Consider the following 21,581-nt stretch of genomic DNA (forward strand, 5'->3'; position numbering starts at 1 on the left):
AGGCAGACTGAGATGAACCAGCGAGAATGCCCCCCCCCCCCCAGCGGAGCCAAGGGGAACACCCAAAGAAGACCCAGAACCAGGCGCAAACCCTGGGCCACCACCCAAACCGCCCGCCAAACCACCCTGCAAAGCCCCGGACACCCCACGTGAGGCAGGAAAAAGCACCGGGCTGGAGTCCGAGTGCGCCCCCCCAAGGTCGAAACCCAACACACCAGTACCCTGGGATTGCAGCAAATCAGTAGGGGCCCATCAAAACCAGGGCCCGTGGCCCCGGGGGCCGGGGTGGAAACCATGCCACCTGGAGGAAACACCTCATTGGCCAAGGGAGCCCCCGACAACAAAAACCCAGACAAAGCGGGGGAAGGAGCTCCAATATCTGGACAGCCCTGCACCATAACACTGTGCAAAGGAGGGGGGGGGGGGCTTGACCCAACACGGGGGTGGCAGGGGACAAAAGGAAACACTGCCCATTGACCATTAGATACGGGGGAGCCCCATCAGGCAATGCTCTCAAAGGAGCAGGGAGAGCACCTTGAACAGGGACAGCAAAGGGTGCCTGGGGAGGCTCTGAGAATCGAGGCTCCTCCCCCGTTTGGCCCTTACACCCACCGAAGGCTTCTTAGCCTTGTCAGGAGGGGGCCCGCCCACCCGCTGCACTGGCCGACCCACTGAACGCCCCCGCCGCCCACCGGGCACCCCACGCAAGCCAGCAGCCCCAGGGGGAGCCAGACATACCTGTTGCTGAGCGCCCGGTAGAGCCAGCGTGGGCGCCGCGGCCGCCGGAACCAGAGCCGGCACCGGCAATACCGCCGGCATTGCAGCTTCGCCGTCCTCCTCTTCCTCCGGGCATGGTGACAGGCAGGCAGTCACTGCCCGCGACACGCCCTCGGCAGCCTTGCGAGGGGGGCGGGCCAACCCCACCCACGCCTCCGCCGGCACACCAGGCCACAGAAGGTCCTCGCGTCCAGCAGCACAAAGTGTCTGCACAGCCCTGCGGACCTCCGCCCTCCTCCATGGCCCCGCAGAACAGGTCAGACAAGCAAAGCGAAAACAGCAAAACGAACCTCCCTACCTTGCCTCCCGCTACGCACTTCCCTAACGCCTGCCTCCAGCCCCTTTATTACCTCCCCTCCAATCAGCACACCTGCGCTCTCCAGTTTGTGTCTCGCGCGAACGCACCCAGGGAGAGACCGGCTCGCGCCTGGCTCTCCCTGGGTCCCCCCCTTGGATTATTTCATGAACTCCCTTTTAGAACTATTTGTGAAAGCTATGAAAAGCTTGGAAATATACTCTACCATATACCATTTATACTACAAATAATGTGGGGAAACCGGAGCATGTTTGTTTGTTTTATGTCATGTAGATGGCTTGCAATTAAAAAAACTTTGCACACCAAACATGCTGATGGCGCAGAGACAGAAAAATAATTAGAGAGAACACTGGCGCACATCTGCTTGAAAAGAACTATGCTTAGGTTCTTGGGCTGGTTGGAATATCATACCTTGTCAACACTTTTTCTTTCAATTATTTAGTCTTTTTTAATTTCTTGAATGGTCATTGTGTATTTAAACTATGTCTTCAGGTTAATGCTATTCAAAGCCAATAGTACTCTTTCTTTGTGCAAAGGGAATTTAATTTTAATGTGATGTGCATTAAAATATCTATTCAAACTACACCTGCCTTCTAGGAAGCTCTCATATTGTTCTATTATAATTATGTTCAAAGTTATTATTTTTTTTAATTGTTAGTGCAAGTTAGGCAGTGGCTGCATTAATTTTGGTGCAATATGCTTGCAATAAACAAAAAAATTATCAAGTTCATCAGGTTGCCATTGCCAAACTATTGGCTTTGCCAATGCTTATTTGTGAATCCAGTCTGTAATGTAATGTGTTAATAATGAAAACACAAACATGCCCCAGATGTCAGCATAAGAGCACCAATTTCAACTGCTTGCGAAACGATGCCAATCAAATCATCACGCAAGAGACGTAGAATGCATTTGAGGCAAAGAGCAAACCTAAAACTGTCACTTGCATGCACACTGTACACTTGGCAGCCACGGGCTTGTCAGTATTTATCGCATGCGTGAAATGCTATCGCACGTCCAGAGCTGCCGACTTTGGAGCGGGGGAAAAGGTTCGAGTCTCAGCGTCCGCTCAACATCCAGTGATTCTGGGCAAATCACTCAATCGCCCCGTGCTTACCAAAAATGAACGTGTATACTGGTGCTCATGTAAAGCGCGCCAATGCCTTCGAGTCGAGTTCGCGAGCTTATTCGAATACTAATCTGAAACTGCATTTCGTAGCTGCCATCTTTGCTCAGGAAACAACGCTTTACTCCTTGTACTCCGCTGACATCTTGGAACTGGAAGTGCAATGCGCATGCTTCTCGTAGTTGCAGAGCCAGTGAATGCCGGAAGTAAGCCGGACATGTGAAGCTAGGGGGCAGGAAGTGTTTCTTTTGCTGCGTTCGTCGGCTTCTTTCTTCCGGTGCTGGTCTCCCACGCTGTAATCATGTCCGCGTTCGAACAGCTTCGAGCCAATGTGGGCAAACTTCTAAAAGGCATCGACAGGTAACGCTTACATGTAGTATGCGAGCTCCTGGGGAAAGAACGAAAGGAAAGCCAATCGGAGAGAAGTGCTACTATTCTATGTGCTCCAAGGGATGTGATCAGCGCTCTCCTTCATAAGACCGCTATTACCGGCTGTTGATCCACTCCCTCATTAGCTCCTGGATCATGATAGGATGAGACCCTCCTCGTTTATGTATTCAAACCTATATTATTTGTATTCTGGCATACTTGTCCCTGTGCAACCACTACACACCGTAAAGCCCTGCCTAGTCTCTCTTCAGTTGTTTCTAATTACATTTATTTTCTCGTTGTTTTCGCAGATTTCTAGACCATCATTTTTTATTCTGGTCATTATTTCGCGAGCCCTATGCCGGAGGTAATTAATTGGCTTAAAAGTCATTTAACATCTTCTAATTATACATTTACATATAAAATGCATATACATTTATATATAACCTCGGTCATCACCAAATAAAAGAAGTGCACCATTGAGAGCGATCATACTCTTCGTATGCTTCTGTATTATATTGGCGGTTGTAGAGCACATACATAGCCTTGAATAGCAGCGCAGTACTGTGTGCAAGTACCCCCATGAAAAAGACTTGCTGTTGAACTTTCCTATAAAAATTGTGCAAAACAAATTTATTTATTTACGAAATTTATAGAGCGCAAACAAATGCCCGAGGGCGTCTTGGCGCTAAAAATTCGATTCATTTCCTGATGTTTGGTACCGGCAAGGTTATTGGTTAAACAACCAGGTCTTTAGATTTTTCCTAAAGGACAGAAGAGTGTGACTCATCCTGATTGACAGAGGAAGGGAATTCCAGAGTCTGGTTGCGGCAACTGTAAACCGTCTGTCTCCCCAGGATACTGTTCTGGTACGGGGACATTTAGCTGATACAGAGTGACAGATCTCAGTTGTCTTAACGGACGGTATAGGGTTATCTGGTTCCTGAGAAATTGCGGACCTAAATTCTGTAGTGTCTTAAAAACCAGGCAAAGTGCCTTACATTTTATTCGTTTTTTGATTGTCAACCAATGAAGATTCCGAATAGATTGGGCTATTGGCTTGAATTTAGGAGTTTTAGTTAGCAATCTTGCTGCCGCATTCTGTACTGATTGCATTTTATTAACAACCCTGGTTTGTGCGTTGGCAAATAGTCCATTGCAATAATCAAGTGACGATAGTACAAGTGTACTCACCAGGGTTTTACCTGCTGTGTCAGGTAAAAACGGAATAATTTTTTTAATGAGTTTCAACTTATGGAAAGCTGTAGCCGCAGTTTGATTGGCGTGAGCAGAGAAGTTAAGGTTTTCGTCTAATACCACTCCCAAATTCCTGACCTTTGGGACAGGAGTTGGCAGAGTTCCAAAAGCTGAAGGCCACAATACAGGACACCAGCAGGGAGAAAGTTTCCCAAAAATTACAACCTCCGTTTTTTGAGAGTTTAGTTCAAGGGAACTGGCAGACATCCAATCCCCAATCGCCAGCATACCCTCCTGAAAACGTTCCGCCACATCTTCTCCATCCTTATTAATGGCTAGAATTAGCTGGGTGTCGTCTGCGTAGGAAGTAAGGCCCATCCCATATTGCTTGATGACTTTAGCTAGGTCCGACACATAGATATTAAAAAGTGTCGGACTTGGGGATGAGCCTTGAGGCACCCCAGAAGGTAGAGAAAGCTCACTTGATTTGAAAGGACCCATGGTAACTGCCTGTGTCCTTCCCGCTAGGAAAGAAGTGAGAAGGTTCTTTGTTCCCTGTTGGATTCCCATCTTTCCGGCACTGTCGATCAAAATAGAATGATCGACCGTGTCGAAAGCGGTAGATAGGTCCAGCAATACAAGCACTGCCGTTCCTCCCTGATCTTTGATGGATCTAATATCATCAGCGGCTTTAATTAAGGCCATTTCTGTGCCGTGATGTTTACGAAATCCAAACTGGGTATTATCCAGCAGGGCATGTTCTTCAATATACTCCGACAGATGGTAATGGATAGTAAAATAAAAACATGAGGGAAGGAGGATACATTGATGATGTCTAGGAAGGTAAGAAGAATGTAAATGTGTATGTTGGTATTTGTAGAACGTGAATATGTTTGCCAGGTTAGTTGCGATCTTTTTGTTACATTTATAAGTGATGCCGCTGGTCTCAAGATGACCGGGCTGGACGGGGAGCCAGCGTAGATCTTTTAACTTGTGGCTGGTGTGGTTGAATTCCTTCATCTCTTGATGAGCCACCCTGCTGTGTCTAGCATACCATTCAGGGGATCTAGGGTGATTGGTATAGGTGGGATCACTGAGCAGGGTGTTTTTTGCCTCTGTCTAGGTGGGAAAGGGTTAGGACTTGTACTGTTGTTCTGTAGTCATCTTCCAGGAGAAACTGCTTCACTTTCTTCAAGAAGGAACGTTGGAACCAAACTGTCTTGGTCTTCCTCGTGATCTGTTGCTTGAACAACTGATCTTTAATAAGGGTGAATCCCAGAGATTATGCATGGTTAGTCAGCTCGCGGTGAAGCCTGATATGTTTTAGTTGTAGTGCCAGACTTGAATGTGGAGTTGTTTGGTGATGGCGATAAAGAATATGAATACAGAGTTTGTGCAGTTTAGCATCAGGAATTTAGAAGACATCCCAGTTTGGATGAGTTTGAGGTAGGATTTGAGTTTGTGTGCCATTTGTTCAGGATTTTTTCCGGTAGAGCTGGGTATCCTCTTTGTATTGCTGGATCTTGATGCTACTGTCTTTAAGAATGAACTCAAGGGGGTTCCATGTAGAGTTTGAAGATGATGGGGGAGAAGATGCCGGCTTTGTCTTGTGTAACCTATTTCTGTACGTTGGCTTCAGCTGGTGTGGAAGGATGGGAACTAGTTTAAGAAAAAAACTGAAAATTCTATGCATACTTTCATGTTGTTGATCAGAGGTGAATTGCCAGCAGTGTCGAAGGCTTCAGAGGTCGTTCTTGTTATTGAGAAGGAGGGAATCATAAGCTGTTTGGAGTGTGGCTGTCTCAGTGCTGCAGCGTGATCAGATGTGTGATAGGTAATCCTGTCAAAGATTCATGTTGCTGATGTAATTCTATAGTTCGGTTGGCACTTCTCTGTCGCCCATTTTCCCTATGGACGGAAGGTTGTGAAGCTGTGGGTTCTTTAACAGGGCAAGGATCTGATTGTCTTGGGGATGTCTGGGACTGCTCTTTGGCTTTGGGAAGCATTGACTATGTGGAGAAGGGGTCTGAAGGCCTTTCCGTGGAGCGATTAGATGGTGGAAGCAAGGCTGTCATCCTCTTAGGAGGTAGACTTGAAAGAGTTCAAGATATTGGAAAGGTCCACGTGCAGGACTGAATTGAATGAGGTCAATTTTGTGGTGAGGCGATTGGGTGTATTTGTAAAGACATGGAAGTAGTACAATGTTGCACCCGATTGTATTCTTTTTTTTGTTGAAGAGGTTGATGGAGTTGCATTTGTCATCTGAAGCAGGAGCTGTAGGCTCTAGGAGAGGATTGGTGCAGTTGTCACCGGACCTTACGTCTGTTGGTTGCTCTTGTAGTAAGAGACTTTAGCTGTGATGCTTAAGAATTGTGATCTTCTCAATTTCTTCTGATTTTGTACGGTACAAACATCTATTTTTGCTAAACTCTTGTGCGTACCAGGTTTCAGTGAAGCATAGCACTGGACATGAGTTCTCATAATTGGTTTGAATTTGTCAAGGTGGATATTGACATGTGGTGAGTTCAGAGTTTTGTGGCCGGCTGTTTATTTCTTCTCACATTTTTTCAGATGAATGTCTTTGGAATGCAAGGTAATGTTCCCTCTCTTTTTGTTGTTGTTGTTGTGTTTGATGCTTAGGTCTGTTATATGCAGTGGTAAAGGGGATGGCAAAGTGGCGTCTCCAATCCAGGGCTACAGTTGTGTGACAGTGGATAGTAGGGGATGCTAATAGGATGAGGTCCAGTGCGTTGCCTTTGAAGTGGTTTGGGCTATTGATGAGTTGTTTTATTTCCTGTGGCGAAGTGTTTAGAAGGCTTCCTTTGCGCACTTTTTCATAGTTGCCATGGAGGTTTAAGTCTCCCAGGAATGTGGGTTGGTGAGTTCGATGGAGGCAGAGTTAATGAGGTCTTAGATTTTTTCTATGAACTGCTTGTTTAATCGGATTAATCAGAGGTTGTTTTGGAGGTGTAGAGAGGGATATTGCAGTAGAGGAGCTCAAAAGAATTATGTGTGGTAGTGATGCTGAGTGTGCCTGGTCAGGGTGTCCAGTCATAAGCAGGAATTCCCCCTCCTTTTTAGGTCTCTCCTGAGCCAGCGCATGCACTGCCCTGGTGAGACTTTTAGTAAGGGTGCTTTAAAAAGCTGACCACAAGCTTTTTGTGTGGTCTAAAGCGTGCATTTACGCGTACAGGCGCCATCTAGCTTTCCTCTCTCGACATGGCTCATTAAGGGCATCGCGCGCAGGCACCCGTACAGCGCATGCACATGGCACACCACTTGCCAGACGTGCCTCGAGGCGCGCGCTTGTTTTTGTTTTGCTTTCAGCGCGAGGCGCTTTGCTTTTAGCACTCCACGGCATTGCATGTGTTTATTGCTTCTCTCCATTCTCCTTTGTGTGCTGCTTCCCCTTTCACACCTCCACCACTCTGTGCTCTCCTTGTTCTCCAACCCCCCAGATCATCTGTTTTTTTTTCACTTGTCTACATCATATTCCACTTTTTATCTATTTAATATCTACTCCCCTGTTCCTCTTTTGCTTCAAACCCCTCTCCATGTGGCATCCTGCTTTCATTGTCATTCCTTCCTCTGCTGCATTAAAATGCTGAATGCTTTTACAATGCCCTGGTCTATAGCGGCTACTGGCCAAGCTAAAAGTATTCTTTTAAGACCTCCACCACGTTCCTTGATGCAACGTTATAAAGTAACTCAGTGGCCATCAGAAAAGTGTTAGAAATGCTATTTTCTATCATTTCTATGCTCCAAATATGTCTGCCATGTTGCATCATAACAAGCGTCATCACAATGCATCACCCAATGTAGTGTCCTTCTTGGGAATACAGAAGAAAGCCCAGAAAACAATGTTTTTGATACGTTCCAGACAGCCGCCATGGTGTGTTGTCGCTTTGCAACAGGAGATCTGGTGGACAACTTGTAAGACTAGAAAACAATGTGTTTTATACTTTTAGCACAGCTGGTCTCCTTTGTTGAATTTGCCAATGACAGAACATTATAAAAGCATCTGGCATAAGCAAAGGCACTAATCGGGGGCCGCAAAGCTTTCACTTATTTGCTTTGTCAATGCTTGTTCACTTGGGGCAACAGCACCACCTGACTGGCTTTCAGGGTTTGAGTTGGCAGAAAAGGTCTGAGTTTGCTTCCTCATAAACAAGCATTGACAATCCCAAATGGTCTAGCCTTTGGGGCCTATTAGCTTTGGCAGTTCATTCTGCTGGACTATTCAGGATCGGGAGACACTGGCCAGCATCTTTGAAATAAATAAGCATTTGCAATGCAATAGGTCTCACATTTACGCACGTTTGAGCTATTGGCATTGTAAATGACAATGCCTTTTTTAATGATTTGGGTTTTAAAACATAAAACAAAGGCATGGCCATTTACAATGCCAATAGCTTAAACTCGCGTAAATGCAAGACCTATTGCATTGCAAATGCGTGTTTGAGTTTGCGGTTTGTGGTTAATGCTATAACCCTTGGGGATGAGGATGCGCAGAATGTGTGTGGATGATGGTGTGCCTCAGGTTTTAGTGATGAAGAGTGCATAAAGGTTCTGTTTGGTGCTGCTCTGTGCAATGTATGACTGCAGAATATGAGACCATGCACAACAGCTGAGTATGTTGGGAGAAGGGTGTGTTCTCTAATGCTCTAATGAGTGGCATGTGGATGAGAATAGAGGGGTCAAATGTATGGCTGCGGTGAATGTGTTGGCATGATCTGGGTGTGAATGTGGAAATTATGTGAAGTGTGTTATCTGCAAGACACATGAAGAAGCTAATTTACCCGGAGCCGGTATACTCCCCTTTGGCTCTCCCTTTATCTCCCAGGTCAAAACAGGTGATACCCATGACTGAAACCACCCTTAGCTGGGGACACCCAGTCAGTGGGATGCTCTTAATTGTTGACTAAAGAGGTGAGGAGGCAGGAAATGACAGGTGGAAACTAGTGATGTCACTTCCTACAGAGATGGATGCAAGTGAATCCAGTGAGGTTATCCTATTGAGTTGGCTGGTGGGAAATAATGTCCTCTTGCACAGCTTCTTTTAAATATGGTTTTGGTAGGAAGCCAGTGATGCCCTGGGGGCATTACTGAAAGACAGACTCGCAGATTAAAGAAGCCAGTTGTCATTCACAGCACAGTGTTCTCCAGCTCAAGGGTGACAGATCCTCCAGTAGGCAGGTGCATTGAGTGACTGCACCTACCTGAAGGGAGGGTACCTGGGGAGGCTCCATGGGAACCCCTTTTAGCCCTTGAGAGGTGATGCTGTCAGGTGTCAGGGGTACACTGACTTCACCACCTCTTTTTTTTGGTGCACAGTCAGTGCACCTCCTGCAGCCCCTTTGCCTTGGCGCCCAATCCCATAATATGACAAAGAGGCAAGGCGTTTCCCTTATTTGTAAGGGGCCATTTTAGGATAGTGCTGTACTACGTGCCGGTGCTAACTGTATTACAGAAAGGGTTGCATAAGCATCAGAATACTCTTCTGTTATACCAGCGTGCCTCTAGGGGACTGAAAGTGGGCGTACATGCCCTTTGAAACCCTGCAGAACTTTACGTCGTATGGCCCTGATAGCTAGTATTATTTTTGGGTATGTAAACTGCTTTAAAAAAAAAAAAGAATGAATATTAAAACCGGTGTCAGACTTGCCAGATTTATTATTTGGTTCACCTGTCCCAATATTATATCAGGTTTGGCGCATTAGTTTTCATGTTGATGGCTTTATCTTTTTAATGGGGATACAACTCCGCTGCCTCTGTGTCCAATTATTTAAGCAAGAGTAGGTTATAGTCTTCATAATTGGCAGAATGTTTCACAACGTGGCTCTAGGCATCTGGCGTTGAAACTCCCCAAATGAGGTTAAGCCCAGCCCAATTGAAACCGCACTTCCCTTCTCAAAATCAAATTTCAAAATGGAATACAAACCTTTCTTCTCCAGTGTCCAATCACCTGTATTCTCCCATGACCCCTAAAGCAAAGCTGCCAAGTGATGATTACTTTTGTAATACATCGCTTACTACTTGCAGCAAATTACCACCTCAGGTCAGATTATCATCTTCTCACTATATCCTCAACGAAGAAGTGTTCTCAGAACCTAAATTATGTTGGAAATGGTCTTAATGGAGGGTACATCATTGACATCGTTAGCTAACTAAAATAAAATGTGATAATATCTGTAAACATTTGAGAACGGATGATGTGGAAGAATTCTTGTACCCCAAATCCCCATACACCGCGCATATCTCTCCTGATGGAATAACTGCACAAATAACCTGTAGGATCTATTGTTAATTTCTTGTATGCTTCCCATGGCGCTATATAATGGCAGATGGGTGTGTAGTACCACAAAAAAGTGGAATCCAGAGGTCCAACAGCAACTTCTTTAAAACTAGCTCACTGAAGAGGTAGGTGGAATATTGTGCAAGTCCTTGTCAAGTGGCGCTAGTCTATCACAATCCTTGAAGAAAATGCACTCCAGCTCACATAAATTATGAGAGGTGTAATTTTTACATTTGTGTTAATTACTGTTGCACCTTTCGTGGTGCAAGTTTAATTCTTTAAAACAATTGCAAAAAAATCAACTATCTCAATACTCAAGTAACCTTTGTCCTAGGCTGGCAGCAGAGGATCCCTCTAGCGTTAGTGCACTTGCTTGAGCCTACAGTCCTTTTTCGCTGCAAAGCAATCTTAACGTTCTGCTTCATACAACTTATGTACATACTAAATGGCAATGTATCTGACACTGTCCTTGTGCCCCCTCTCATAGTACTGCTGCTGGCACGTTTGCGCTACAGATCTCTTCAAGGCAATAGCTTAGTGTAATTTGGCTATCTGTCCTATCGGATAGGGGGGCTGCCACCTACTTGGAGTTAATACCATTTACACTTATCTTTCAATGTGTAGTCCTTACTCCTGTTTGCAGGTCAGTATATACCAGGTGGTCATCCGATTTTGTCATTTTTCCAGCATAGGTCTGAAGCTTTCCGGTGAATCAAAACAATCAAGGTTGGATTTGCAAGGGATAGGTTGTAATGGAACTTATGTTGTGTTAAAGCTCAAGACTGACATTCATCAATTTATCCACTACGTTACTAACCATGATCATACTGCTGTTATGCATAAAAATGTATACACCCCAAAAGACTACAATAGCACTGACACACATGGCAACCCTGTCATAGTGCCCCTAGTCAAAGTATTTTGTTCAAAGAATAATATCAGACTCTATGGACATTAGGCTTAAAGTCAGTAAGATGGGCAGGGGGTCTGGTAACAATGAACGAGTTCTTTATGCTACTGTAGCCCACAATGATTTTCACTGAACAGAAGCAGCTCTGACTACAGAAAAAGTTGGAGACCCCTATTTTACACCTTGACCAGCAAGATTCGTTAGGTACTTGATAATCTTCATATCATCTGTTTCTTCAATCGCATCAAATGTCTCTATCCAAGCAGTTCATCTGTCGCCAATATTCAACCTTTTGGTGGTATCGAATGGCAGTGGTAGTTTTAAGAAGGCGTCAGCAATGTAACCATTGGTGGACTGTACTGACGTGGAGTTTATAGTTCTCGCCGACGCTGCTTGGTGATCTTGTATATACAAACCATCACTGAGGCCTTGCGATGTACTGGCCTCTGTATTATCTTTGATAATGACTGGAACAGGACCACTTTCCTGGTCTCATTGGAGAAGCAAACGGTCACAATTACGATCACCATTCCCTGCCCTTATTTCTGCACTTACGGAAACCTTTGGAAGAGTTCTGAGCCCCACTTGGCAGCTTGAATGGGGTGCCGCTTCGGATATGGATGGCTCTGCAAGCACAACCCCTGGTGCTTTCTCTGGGGTCACTTCCTCCGGTGCTGTGGCATGATGACTGTCATTACTCAGTCCTGGTAAGCAGATGATCATTTCTTGTATCATTTTGCAGGGCTTGAAAAATTATAAAAATGTTACTAGACCTGCAGGTCTAGTAACTTTAATTCACTACTCGACCTAACTGTAATTTACTTGACCTGTGAACTGGTCCCATCCCGATTGTCACACCGTTCACTTTACAAAATCCTCTAACTTCAGACACAGAAAGAAAAGTAAATGTAGGAAGGCAAACTGACTTTTGCCCTCTGCCTTTGAAAATAGAGAAATTTGACAAGATAAGATTTAAAGGCATCTTTATTGCTCATTCACTTTGTGAGCAAGCAGAACACCTGTTTGCAGCTCGCCAGAACGGGCGAGTAGGCCCTAAAAATAGCTTGTCCTGAATAAATCTGACTCACTATTGCGAGTGGATTTTTCGAGCCCTGCTTTGTCTGTGTGTGCTGTCTGACACCTAGTTGATCTCGGTCTTGCAGCGTCATCACTCCGTATGAACGTATGGTTTTGGGTTGTGTAGTTGTGCAATACCTCTGTGCAGCATTCCCAGCAGGTTCTCGGCTACCAATGTGTACGCTTTTCAATGAAGCTTTTCGTAACGTCAAATGCTTTACACGGAACTGAGGCTATGCTTTGACTCCACATAAGCCAAATGTCGATTCCGCACTTTGACTGAGGCACACGTGGCATGCACAAGCAATTTGCTGGACTGGGAGAGCACTGTCGATCTTTGGGTTATTTATCCCCTATATCGTTGCCAGTTGTAGCGTCCTCCCCAGCCCGGGTATCCGCCAATGACTTCGCCACACATGGAGCTTAGTATACCACTTCTTTATTCTTCTAGGTGTAACTGCAAACTCCACATTCTAAACTTGCATTCAATTCACTATGCTTTAAAGCTTAAGTCCCAGTTCTACGGAATCCATCAGGAACCACAAAGGGTCCGTCATTGCAAACTGATATGTCACTACACTTATGACAAAAGTGTGGCACAACTGAAGCCATCTTGATTGAATCAAAATGGTAAAACGTAAAAATATTTCATTTAGAAAGGAACAAAGTGAGGGGCTTCATTTTGTCGTAGAAATTATGGCTAGTGCTGTAGAAAGCAAAATTAGGACCCATTAAATGAGTTCTCAGATATCTTCCTCTTATATTTCATTAAAACATTCTGACATGCAGACTGAAACATGCACTTTCATCACCAGCAGCAGACTGCCAGTTAACTCTCTGGTGATCAGGAGCTTTACCACAGTGTTCTAATGAGCAACTACAGTGCTAACACTTGAAATTTATTCCCGAACTATGGCACATCTGAACGCCATCTTGATGGAATTGAAGTTGAAATCTGAAAACATTTTCTACTGACAAGACTGCAGTAAATGAGGAAATTAGGGCGCTTCATAACAAAAAAGATTCCCATGATGGCCACCAGAGAAAAAAGATGTAGCACAAATATCACCCAAATGTAGCCCAAGTATAGCCCAATGACAAAAGTGTGCAAAACGCTTAGTTAAAAAAAATATATATATATTTTCAGTTTTATATAGCCTGGACTTGACCCTCAGGTATTGGAGTGCTTTACATGCACACCCGTTACATAACACAAGGACACATTCTAATTGGTTTTAGGCTTGGGGAGGGTAAGTGATTTGCCCAGGAACACAGGATGTTGAGCAGACGCTGAAGCTTAAACCTGGTTCCCCAGTTGCAAAGTCAGCAGCTCTGGCCGTAACACCACATTCCCTATCCTTAGTGCAACAAATAATCAAGTGATCAACTGGACAACAAAACATAAATGTAGCAAATAATTTAAAAACCCTTTTGCCGCTATTTGAGAAATCTGAACATATGCCCTAATTTTAGTGTTTTAGAGCACTAACCATAATTGCTGTGGGGAAAATGCCCCCCTAATTTTTAATAATTTCTGAATGAAATGCTTTAGGTATTACAGTTTTCATTACATCAAGATGACTTCAGGCCTGCCACACTTTTGTAATATAACAAGAAACAGTGGTTCCTGTGGGCTAGTGTCTATATTTGATATTTTTGATATTTATGAGCATTTGTAAAGCGCAAGCGTTCGCTCCCAGGGGAGCATCATGGCGCTGGGCGAGCTGCAGAGGAATAGCTGAGAGAGTGAAGTGAATGGAAGAAAGAACTAAATGACAACCAGGACAGAGGAGTCTGGTAACTTGTAGACCCATGTCTTGAGGAGTTTTCTGAAGTTATTCTCATTGTCTATGGCTCTAAGGTTGGCGGGTAGGGTGTTCCAGGCTTTGGCTGCCAGAACATTAAAAGATTTTCCGCCCTTGGTCTTATATTTGAATCTGGGAATTTGAACCAAATTTGTCCCAGAGGATCTCAAGCAACGCGAGGGGTTATAGCGCTTAAAACGGTTTACAAAGTAACGGGGTCCTGTGTTTTGCATGGTTTTGTGAACTGTGAGAAGCAGTTTGAAAAGAATTCTTTTATGCAGTGGCATCCAGTGAAGCGCATTCAGGGCTGCAGACGCAGATGACCTTCTGGGGAGTTGTAAAACCAGTCGAGCTGCAGCATGTTGTAGGCTCTGCAGCTTTCTGAGAGTAGATTTTTTCACCCCGGCCATAAGGCCGTTGCAGTAGTCAAGTCGGGAAAGTATGAGAGCTACCGCGACTGACTTTCTGGCTGCAATTGGGAGGAAATCAAAAAATTTCTTCAGAGATTTTATTAATCCGAAACAGCGACCGGCGGTGATCTTGATGTGGTCATCAAAAGTAAGGGAAGAATCGAATTGTACGCCCAGGTTTCTGGCTGATGTGACTGCACTAGGAGGGGCCTCTGATCCTGTGGGCCACCAATCTTTCGGGCAAAAAGAAAGGTTCTTACCTAATGGGATAATCTCCGTCTTTGCGCTATTACATCTGAGATGATTAATATTTAACCACTCAAAAACATCAGAGAGGCAGTTTTTGAACCGCAGGTCTGCGTCAGTATGCTGTTTGTCGATGGTGACGACCAATTGAGTGTCGTCAGCGTAGGACGTGACCAGGATCCCATGTGATTCTATCACTGCTAAAAGGGGTGCCATATAGATGTTGAAAAATAAAGGGCTTAATATGGACCCCTGGGGCACTCCAGATGTAATTAGTTTTTCGCAGGATAGGTGGGGTCCTAGTGCCACAGTCTGAGACCTATTTGATAGAAATGATGAAATCCAGGCCAGGGCTGTGTCTGTCACGCCAATCTCTCGCATTCGATTGATTAGGATGGCATGCGAGATAGTGTCGAATGCTGCTGTGAGATCCAGCAGGATGAGGACAGCTTGCTTGCCCTCATCCTGCAGGAATTTGATGGAATCAGCAAGCTCGATCAAGGCTGTTTCAGTGGAGTGACCGGAGTGGAAGCCCGATTGCTGAGGGTGCAAGATGTTATGGGCTTCTGTGAAAGTTTTAAGCTCCTCATGCACTAAATGCTCCGTGACTTTGCCCAGAATAGGAAGTAAGGAGATGGGGCGCATGTTAGTCAAATCTGTAGGTGATTTGTTCTGTTTTTTCAACAGAGGTTTAACAGTAGCCTTCTTCCATTCGGCAGGTACAGTTCCGTGTTCAAGGGATTCATTATTAATTCTATTAATGTAGGGGTTGACTGTGTTAATCAGGTGATGATGGGAGGACAGGAATCAGTGGGTGCTCCTGATTTACAGGCCCGGATTGCCTTGCTTGTCTGTTGCAAGGAAACTGGGTTGAAACTAGAGAGAGGAGGATAGTTAGCTGTTACCTCTACGGTGGTTGTCGAGGGTGGGGGAAAGTCTTTCTGAATATTGACAATTTTGTCAATGAAGTAATCAGCAATTTGATTGCAAAGACTCTCTGAGGGAGGTATATCGGTGGTGAGAGCTTTCGGATGAGTGAAAGATTTAACTATAGTGAAGATAGTTTTTTGATTTTGATGCGCTTCCATTATGAGTTTGGTAAAGTATTCCTTTTTTGCTGATTTTATGTCAGAGAGATATAATCTCCTGTTGGACATAGCGTGTTATGGAGATCGTGTCATATGCTTGTCTCCAGTGTCTTTCTAGTCTCCTGCAAAGAAGATGACTATCTGCAAGGGTCTGGGTGTACCATGGGGCATTTGGTTTTTTCTTCTTAGGGCCCTTTCCTTGATTGTTTTTGGGTTCAGTATTAACCGCGACTATTTGGTTCATCCAGATATGGAAATTGCGGGAGTCAATTTCAACATCTCCAGTTACCGTGGGGGGTGGGGGCAGTGGTTTTGACTCAAGCTTTATTCGTTCGGCCACTTTCTTCCAGTTGACTGTAAAGGTGGCTTGTGATTGTCTAGGGCTGGGTGAGGTAGGAATAGATGTCATAATGTCGAAAGGGATGAAATAGTGGTCAGTCCAAATTTGAGGCAACGGAAGAGAAGTGGAAAGGGTAGGGAGATTAGAACAGATGCCATCGATGGTATGTCCAGCACTGTGAGTGGCCGTGTTGATGCGTTGGGAGAGTCCAAAGATGTCCAAGGACTGTAGGAAGGAGATAGTGTGAGGGTCAGTAAGTGATTCCATATGTAGGTTCATATCGCCAAGAAGCGTGAAGTTAGGGTATTGAAGCATGAGTGCTCCGAGGGCCTCATCTAAAGAGTTGAGAAATGAGGAAGGGTTGCCCGGAGGACGATAAAGGAGCCCAACCGAGAGGGAACACGAGGCAGTGATTTTAATTGAGAAACCTAAGCTTTCAGCATCCTTAAGGTGGCATAAATCAAATGTGTGGCAGGGAAATGTATCCTTGATGATTAGTGCTATCCCACCACCTCGGCCTGAGGGTCTATCCCTCCTGAATATGGTAAAACCAGGGGGGAGGGCAATAGCAAGATCAGGGTTGGAGGAGTCATTAAGCCAACTTTCGGTGATGAACAAGGCATCAAGTTCTTGGCTTAATATTAAATTGTGCACATCTTAGCAATGGCAGGCTAGAGACCTGGCATTCACCAGACCTCCCTTAAAGTGGGTGGGGCGGATTTTTGGAGGGACGTGCGTGTCGGCGACGTCATTTTTATGCAGAGGGGGAGTCCATTTACAACAAGGACATACCAGGGGGCTGGAAAGGGGGTCAATATGGGGGCAGTCGCAACAGTGGGGAGCAAGTGGGGGGCGTAGGGACAGTAAAAGGTTGCTATCGTACCTGATGGCGGGTTTCAGCCCGATAGCATGCCCGGCGCCCAGCGCGATCCGGTCGCGGACGGGCGCCAATTAATATACTAGTGCGCAATCGCAATAAAAAGGGTTTGTGTTGATGTCATAGAAAGAGACCATTTACACGGAAGGTTTTGTTATAAACATATGTATTATTCACACAGTATATCAACTATTCTATACAAAAAATATATATTTGTGAAGAAGTGTCCCAAGTGTTGCATGAACCTAACAATTAATTGACAAATTGTGACATTATTTACAAGGTTTCATGTATGTTTTCTCTAAAAACGACAATGAGAGTAATTTCCTCAAAATGAGCAGTAATTTTCCACAATAATAAAAGCTGTAACAATGGTTCGTTTTCATCAAACGTTGTCAACGACGTTTCAACCCTCTTATTGGATATGGGGTCTCATCAGGACCTATGATGCTTGGAGACTCTGGGGAGATAGTGAGACTGGTGTAAGAACCTTATTTGGACCTAGTAACAGCGCACTAGTACTGTATAGGGGTAATGAGTACCTGTAATGTTAACCGCGTAGTTCAAGTGAGGAAAAAGTGCCAACCATGTGTAAGGTAAGGGAAAAATACTCCTACTACTAATTGATAGCTAGTATCAGAGAGGGCCCTCCAAGCCTCCTAACTGTTAACCAATTTTCCTTTAATACCACAGAACCTGGCTGGGTCTCCCTGTGAGTATTTTTACGTTACCTTACAAATGGTTGGCGGTTACCATTGTTACAGCTTTTATTATTGTGGAAAATTACTGCTTATTTTGAGGAAATTACTCTCACGGTCGTTTTTAGGGAAAACATACATGAAACCTTGTAAATAATGTCACAATTTGTCCCTTAATTGTTAGGTTCATGCTACACTTGGGACACTTCTTCACAAATATATATTTTTTGTATGTAATAGTTGATATACTGTGTGAATAATACATATGTTTATAACGAAACCTTCAGTGTAATTGGTCTCCTTTTTATGAGATCAACACAAACCCTTTTTATTGCGATTGCGCACTAGTATATTAATTGATAAATAGACAGTAGCCCACAGGAACCACTGTTTCTTGTTATAATTAGCTACCCTGGTTCCGCTGTGAGTATGGTTACCTTGTTCTTCCTTCTCAACACTTTTGTAATAGATATAGAATGTTCGCAATCTAGTTGTTCATTGTTACCCTGTGGGGAGGCAGAGGCCAGGCACAGACTTGGACAATTGAGGGCATGGAGGAGTGGGCTGAGGCAGCAAGCTGACCACACTGGGCAGGTGGGAGAGGCAGTGCCAGCACAACAGACCGTGGAGGAAAGGGGGGCATGGGCAACAAACCAACCATGCAGGACAGGCAAGAGAGTCTGTGTCAATACAACAGATCATTGAGGGCAGAAGGGAAAGGTGATAGCAGTACAACCATACATTCCCACAGATCTGATTTGGGCAGGAGACTCCCAATGTTTTTAAGTCTGAAGGGGCTTTATTTTAGGCAACTCCCTCCTAAAACCTAGTCTATTTCAATGTAAGTCAATGGGGGAAAATCAATTCCCAGATTTTTTTTACATTCAAAATCTCCCTCTTACCTAGTTCAAAATGTTGACATGTATGATACATTGGACCACGTAGGGCTAGAGGACTAGGGTAGGGACATGAACTCGAGCAATAGAGGGCAGTGGGGTGGGCAATGGCACCAAACTGAATTTACAAGGCAGATACCAGGGGTTGCAGCAGCACAATACACCACACAGGGCAAGCAGGAGGGCAATGCAGCACAAAGGACCATGGAAAGCAATAGGGAGGGGACAGAGCCAAGCACATGGACAATAGAGAGCAGATGGGAAAGGGCAAGGGCAGCAAGCTGACCATACAAGACACACAGAAGGAAGTTGCAGCACAATGGACCATGAAGGGCAGGAGGGAGGTTGCAGGGGCACATCAACAGACCATGGAACGCAGGAGAGAGGGGCCTACACATGGAAAAGGGAGGGCAAGGGGACAGGGCAGGAGCAGCAAGCTGACCATGCAGGACAGACAAGATGGGCACTGGATGCACAACACACCATGGAGGGAAAAAGGTTGACCATAATGGCATACACAGACAACTGAAGGAAAGTGGAAGGGTGTCCGGGGCAGCAAGCTGACCACACAAAGTAGGTGGAAGTGGCAATGTCAGCACAACATTCCATGTATGGCAAGCAGGAGGGTTAGTGGCAGCACAATAGCCATTTTAGGCAAGTGGGAAGGGGGCAGGGCCATGCACAAAGTACAATGGCGATGAGAAGGAGCCGGACACAAACAAGAGAGGGAGGGGGAAAGGGGCAGGAGCTTCACTACAGACCACCGAGGGTTGGCTTGAAGAGCAGTTGCAACACAACCGAGCATGAAGGGCAGAAGGGAGTGGCAGCAAAATGGACCATAGAGTATAAGTGGGAGGAGATCTGAGCATGGCACTCTGACAATGGAAGGCAGGGTGGAGGGGGCAGGGACAGGCGGCAGCCATGTGACCATGCTGGGCAGGTGGGCGGGGCAGTGGCAGCTCAACAGAACACTCAGAGTAGAGAGGCGGGGCAGTGGCAAGTCCATTGACCACTGTGGACAAAATGGAGTGAGTATGGGCATGCACACAGACACAGGAGAGCAAGGGGGAGGAGGATATGGGCAGCAAGCTAAGCACAGAGGCTAAGTAGTTGGACAATGATAGGGACATAGCCTCAGGAAACAGAGGCCAGAAGGAATGGGCAGGGACATCAAGCTTACTGGCGGGTAGTGGCACCTCATCTTACCATGAAGAGCAGGAGGGAAGGGGGGAGGTGCATGGACCTGGACAACAGGGGGCTGGCTAGGAGGAGGTGGGTAGGGGCAGCAAGGTAACTGTGCAGGGCAGAAGGGAAGGGCATTGGCAGAACAGTTGCCACACAGAGGTTGACGAGGGGGAAGGCGTTTGGACTTGAACAATGGAGGGCAAGGAGAAGGGGGGCAGGAGCAGTAAGCTTGGATGGGTGCAGCACAACGGTCAGTGCCAAGCCAGACCCTTCGTCCAGCCCCCACTGTGCATTACGATGGACATCTAACTTTGTTTAAAAAACCCTGGAAATTCACTGAAAAAAACAAGGGTTAAAGTGATGTTCTAGATACACATTTTAAGAATATCTAATGTTACATTAAAAAGAACTTTACAAATTCACTAAAAAAGCAAAGGTTAAAGGGATGTTATAGTTAGGTGAAAGTTGCACCTAACACATACCATTTGGAACTAACAAAACCACTGAAATTCACCAGTTCTAGTTATCTGAAGTAACTATTTCTTGTACTCTAAAGTAACTCTAACTTGCCCCCTTGTCATGCACTACTTAACCATTGCATACTAAATCACTCATGACCTATTCATTGATAAAATTCATAGCCTCTTGTAAGATCCTCTTCATATACATCACAGGAAACATAGGAAGTTATAACATTTTCTTTATTAAGTAACAAGGAATAAAGACCCCATCCAAAGCACAGACCTCACAACTGTCAACTGAGACTCAGAAGGGCACAGCACAGTGTTCAGAGTTCTAGATTCCATGCAGAGTTAAAGGGCAACAGTACATTAATGTAGACTTAAAACATTACACATCTCTAATCACATCTGAAATGCAATCATTGTTGACAATACTCTGCATGGCGGGGGCGCGAGTTATAGTTACTCTAGAGTACGAGTAAATAACCCTGCTCCCCACAATATTGTACAGTATCTTTTGGCTGCACCAATTCTAGATAAGCTCTCCATACCACATCACCATAAATGGGTGTTTTCTTTCGTCCACCCTTTCACATAGTAAATACAAATACTAACCTATCCTATTAGGTTGGGGAGACACTCAAAATATATTCTAAGGCAGGGGTCTTCAAACTGTGGGGCGCGACCCCCAGGGGGGCCGTGGAGCGATGCAAAGGGGGTCGCGCCTTCACAGTGACACTTCTGCCCTGGCCTCCAGGGCTTCAGCCCCCCTCCTCCCCCATCCTGTGTCTCAGCCCGGGCTGCTGCAGTGCAGCTCGCGCTCCTGGGGCCTCGGCTGGGCAGTGTCTGGAGTCTTATCTCCATCCCGAGTTTTTCCACAGGTCTTTAAAGACCATTAGCATATTTGCATGCCTTTGTTAACTGATTACCAAAGGTTAGTTTTTTTATGGTTCCAGGGCCCAGGGGGTACTGGAACCATAAAAAAAAACTAAGCTTTGGTAATCAGTTAACAAAGGCATGTAAATATGCTAATGGTCTTTAAAGACCTGCTGAAGCGTTTGAAGAGCAGCGCCTTTCTTTTTTTTAAACACAGAACAGCCACCTTACAAGCAGTGATGGGTGGGGAAGGCATAGCGAGGCGCCGAAGCTAAACACGCTCACATTAAACTATGCTTTAGGGGAGATGGAGTTAAATTGACCAGCAGGAAGTGGTGGTGAGGGGATGGCTAGGAGCAGACAAAGAAATGCGATTTCGGGGGATAATTTTTTAAAGAAGAAATGACTGCATGTATTTCTGCATTCTAAATGAAGATCGAGTTTGGGGTGAAACAAAAGTGCACATGATCTATGAGTGGAAACTCAGGAAGTGATATCACAGTCTGTTTATGTACCAATAATGCTTGTTGATTGAATCCTGCATTGGAGCCATCCACAGCCTGCATGCGTGGGGGCGAAGTGTTAATAAATGAGTGGCACACATTGACTCCAGCTGTGCGGCGACCACTGTTATC

At 45.2% G+C, this 21,581-nt stretch overlaps 1 protein-coding gene across 1 annotated transcript in view; it reads left to right on the plus strand.

Annotated features, from left to right (window-relative positions):
• The first annotated feature begins 2,364 nt into the window (after positions 1–2,364).
• Positions 2,365–21,581, plus strand: part of EIF3K (eukaryotic translation initiation factor 3 subunit K) — a 65,728-nt gene continuing 46,511 nt past the window's right edge. Inside the window, exon 1 of the mRNA XM_086938684.1 lies at positions 2,365–2,576. Within this exon, the coding sequence (XP_086794810.1) occupies positions 2,518–2,576 (59 nt within the window). The 5' untranslated portion in view covers positions 2,365–2,517. The remainder of the gene's footprint in view (positions 2,577–21,581) is intronic.

This window comes from Lissotriton vulgaris, chromosome 9 (genome assembly GCF_964263255.1).
Source record: "Lissotriton vulgaris chromosome 9, aLisVul1.2, whole genome shotgun sequence".
In the NCBI taxonomy this organism is placed as follows: domain Eukaryota; kingdom Metazoa; phylum Chordata; class Amphibia; order Caudata; family Salamandridae; genus Lissotriton; species Lissotriton vulgaris.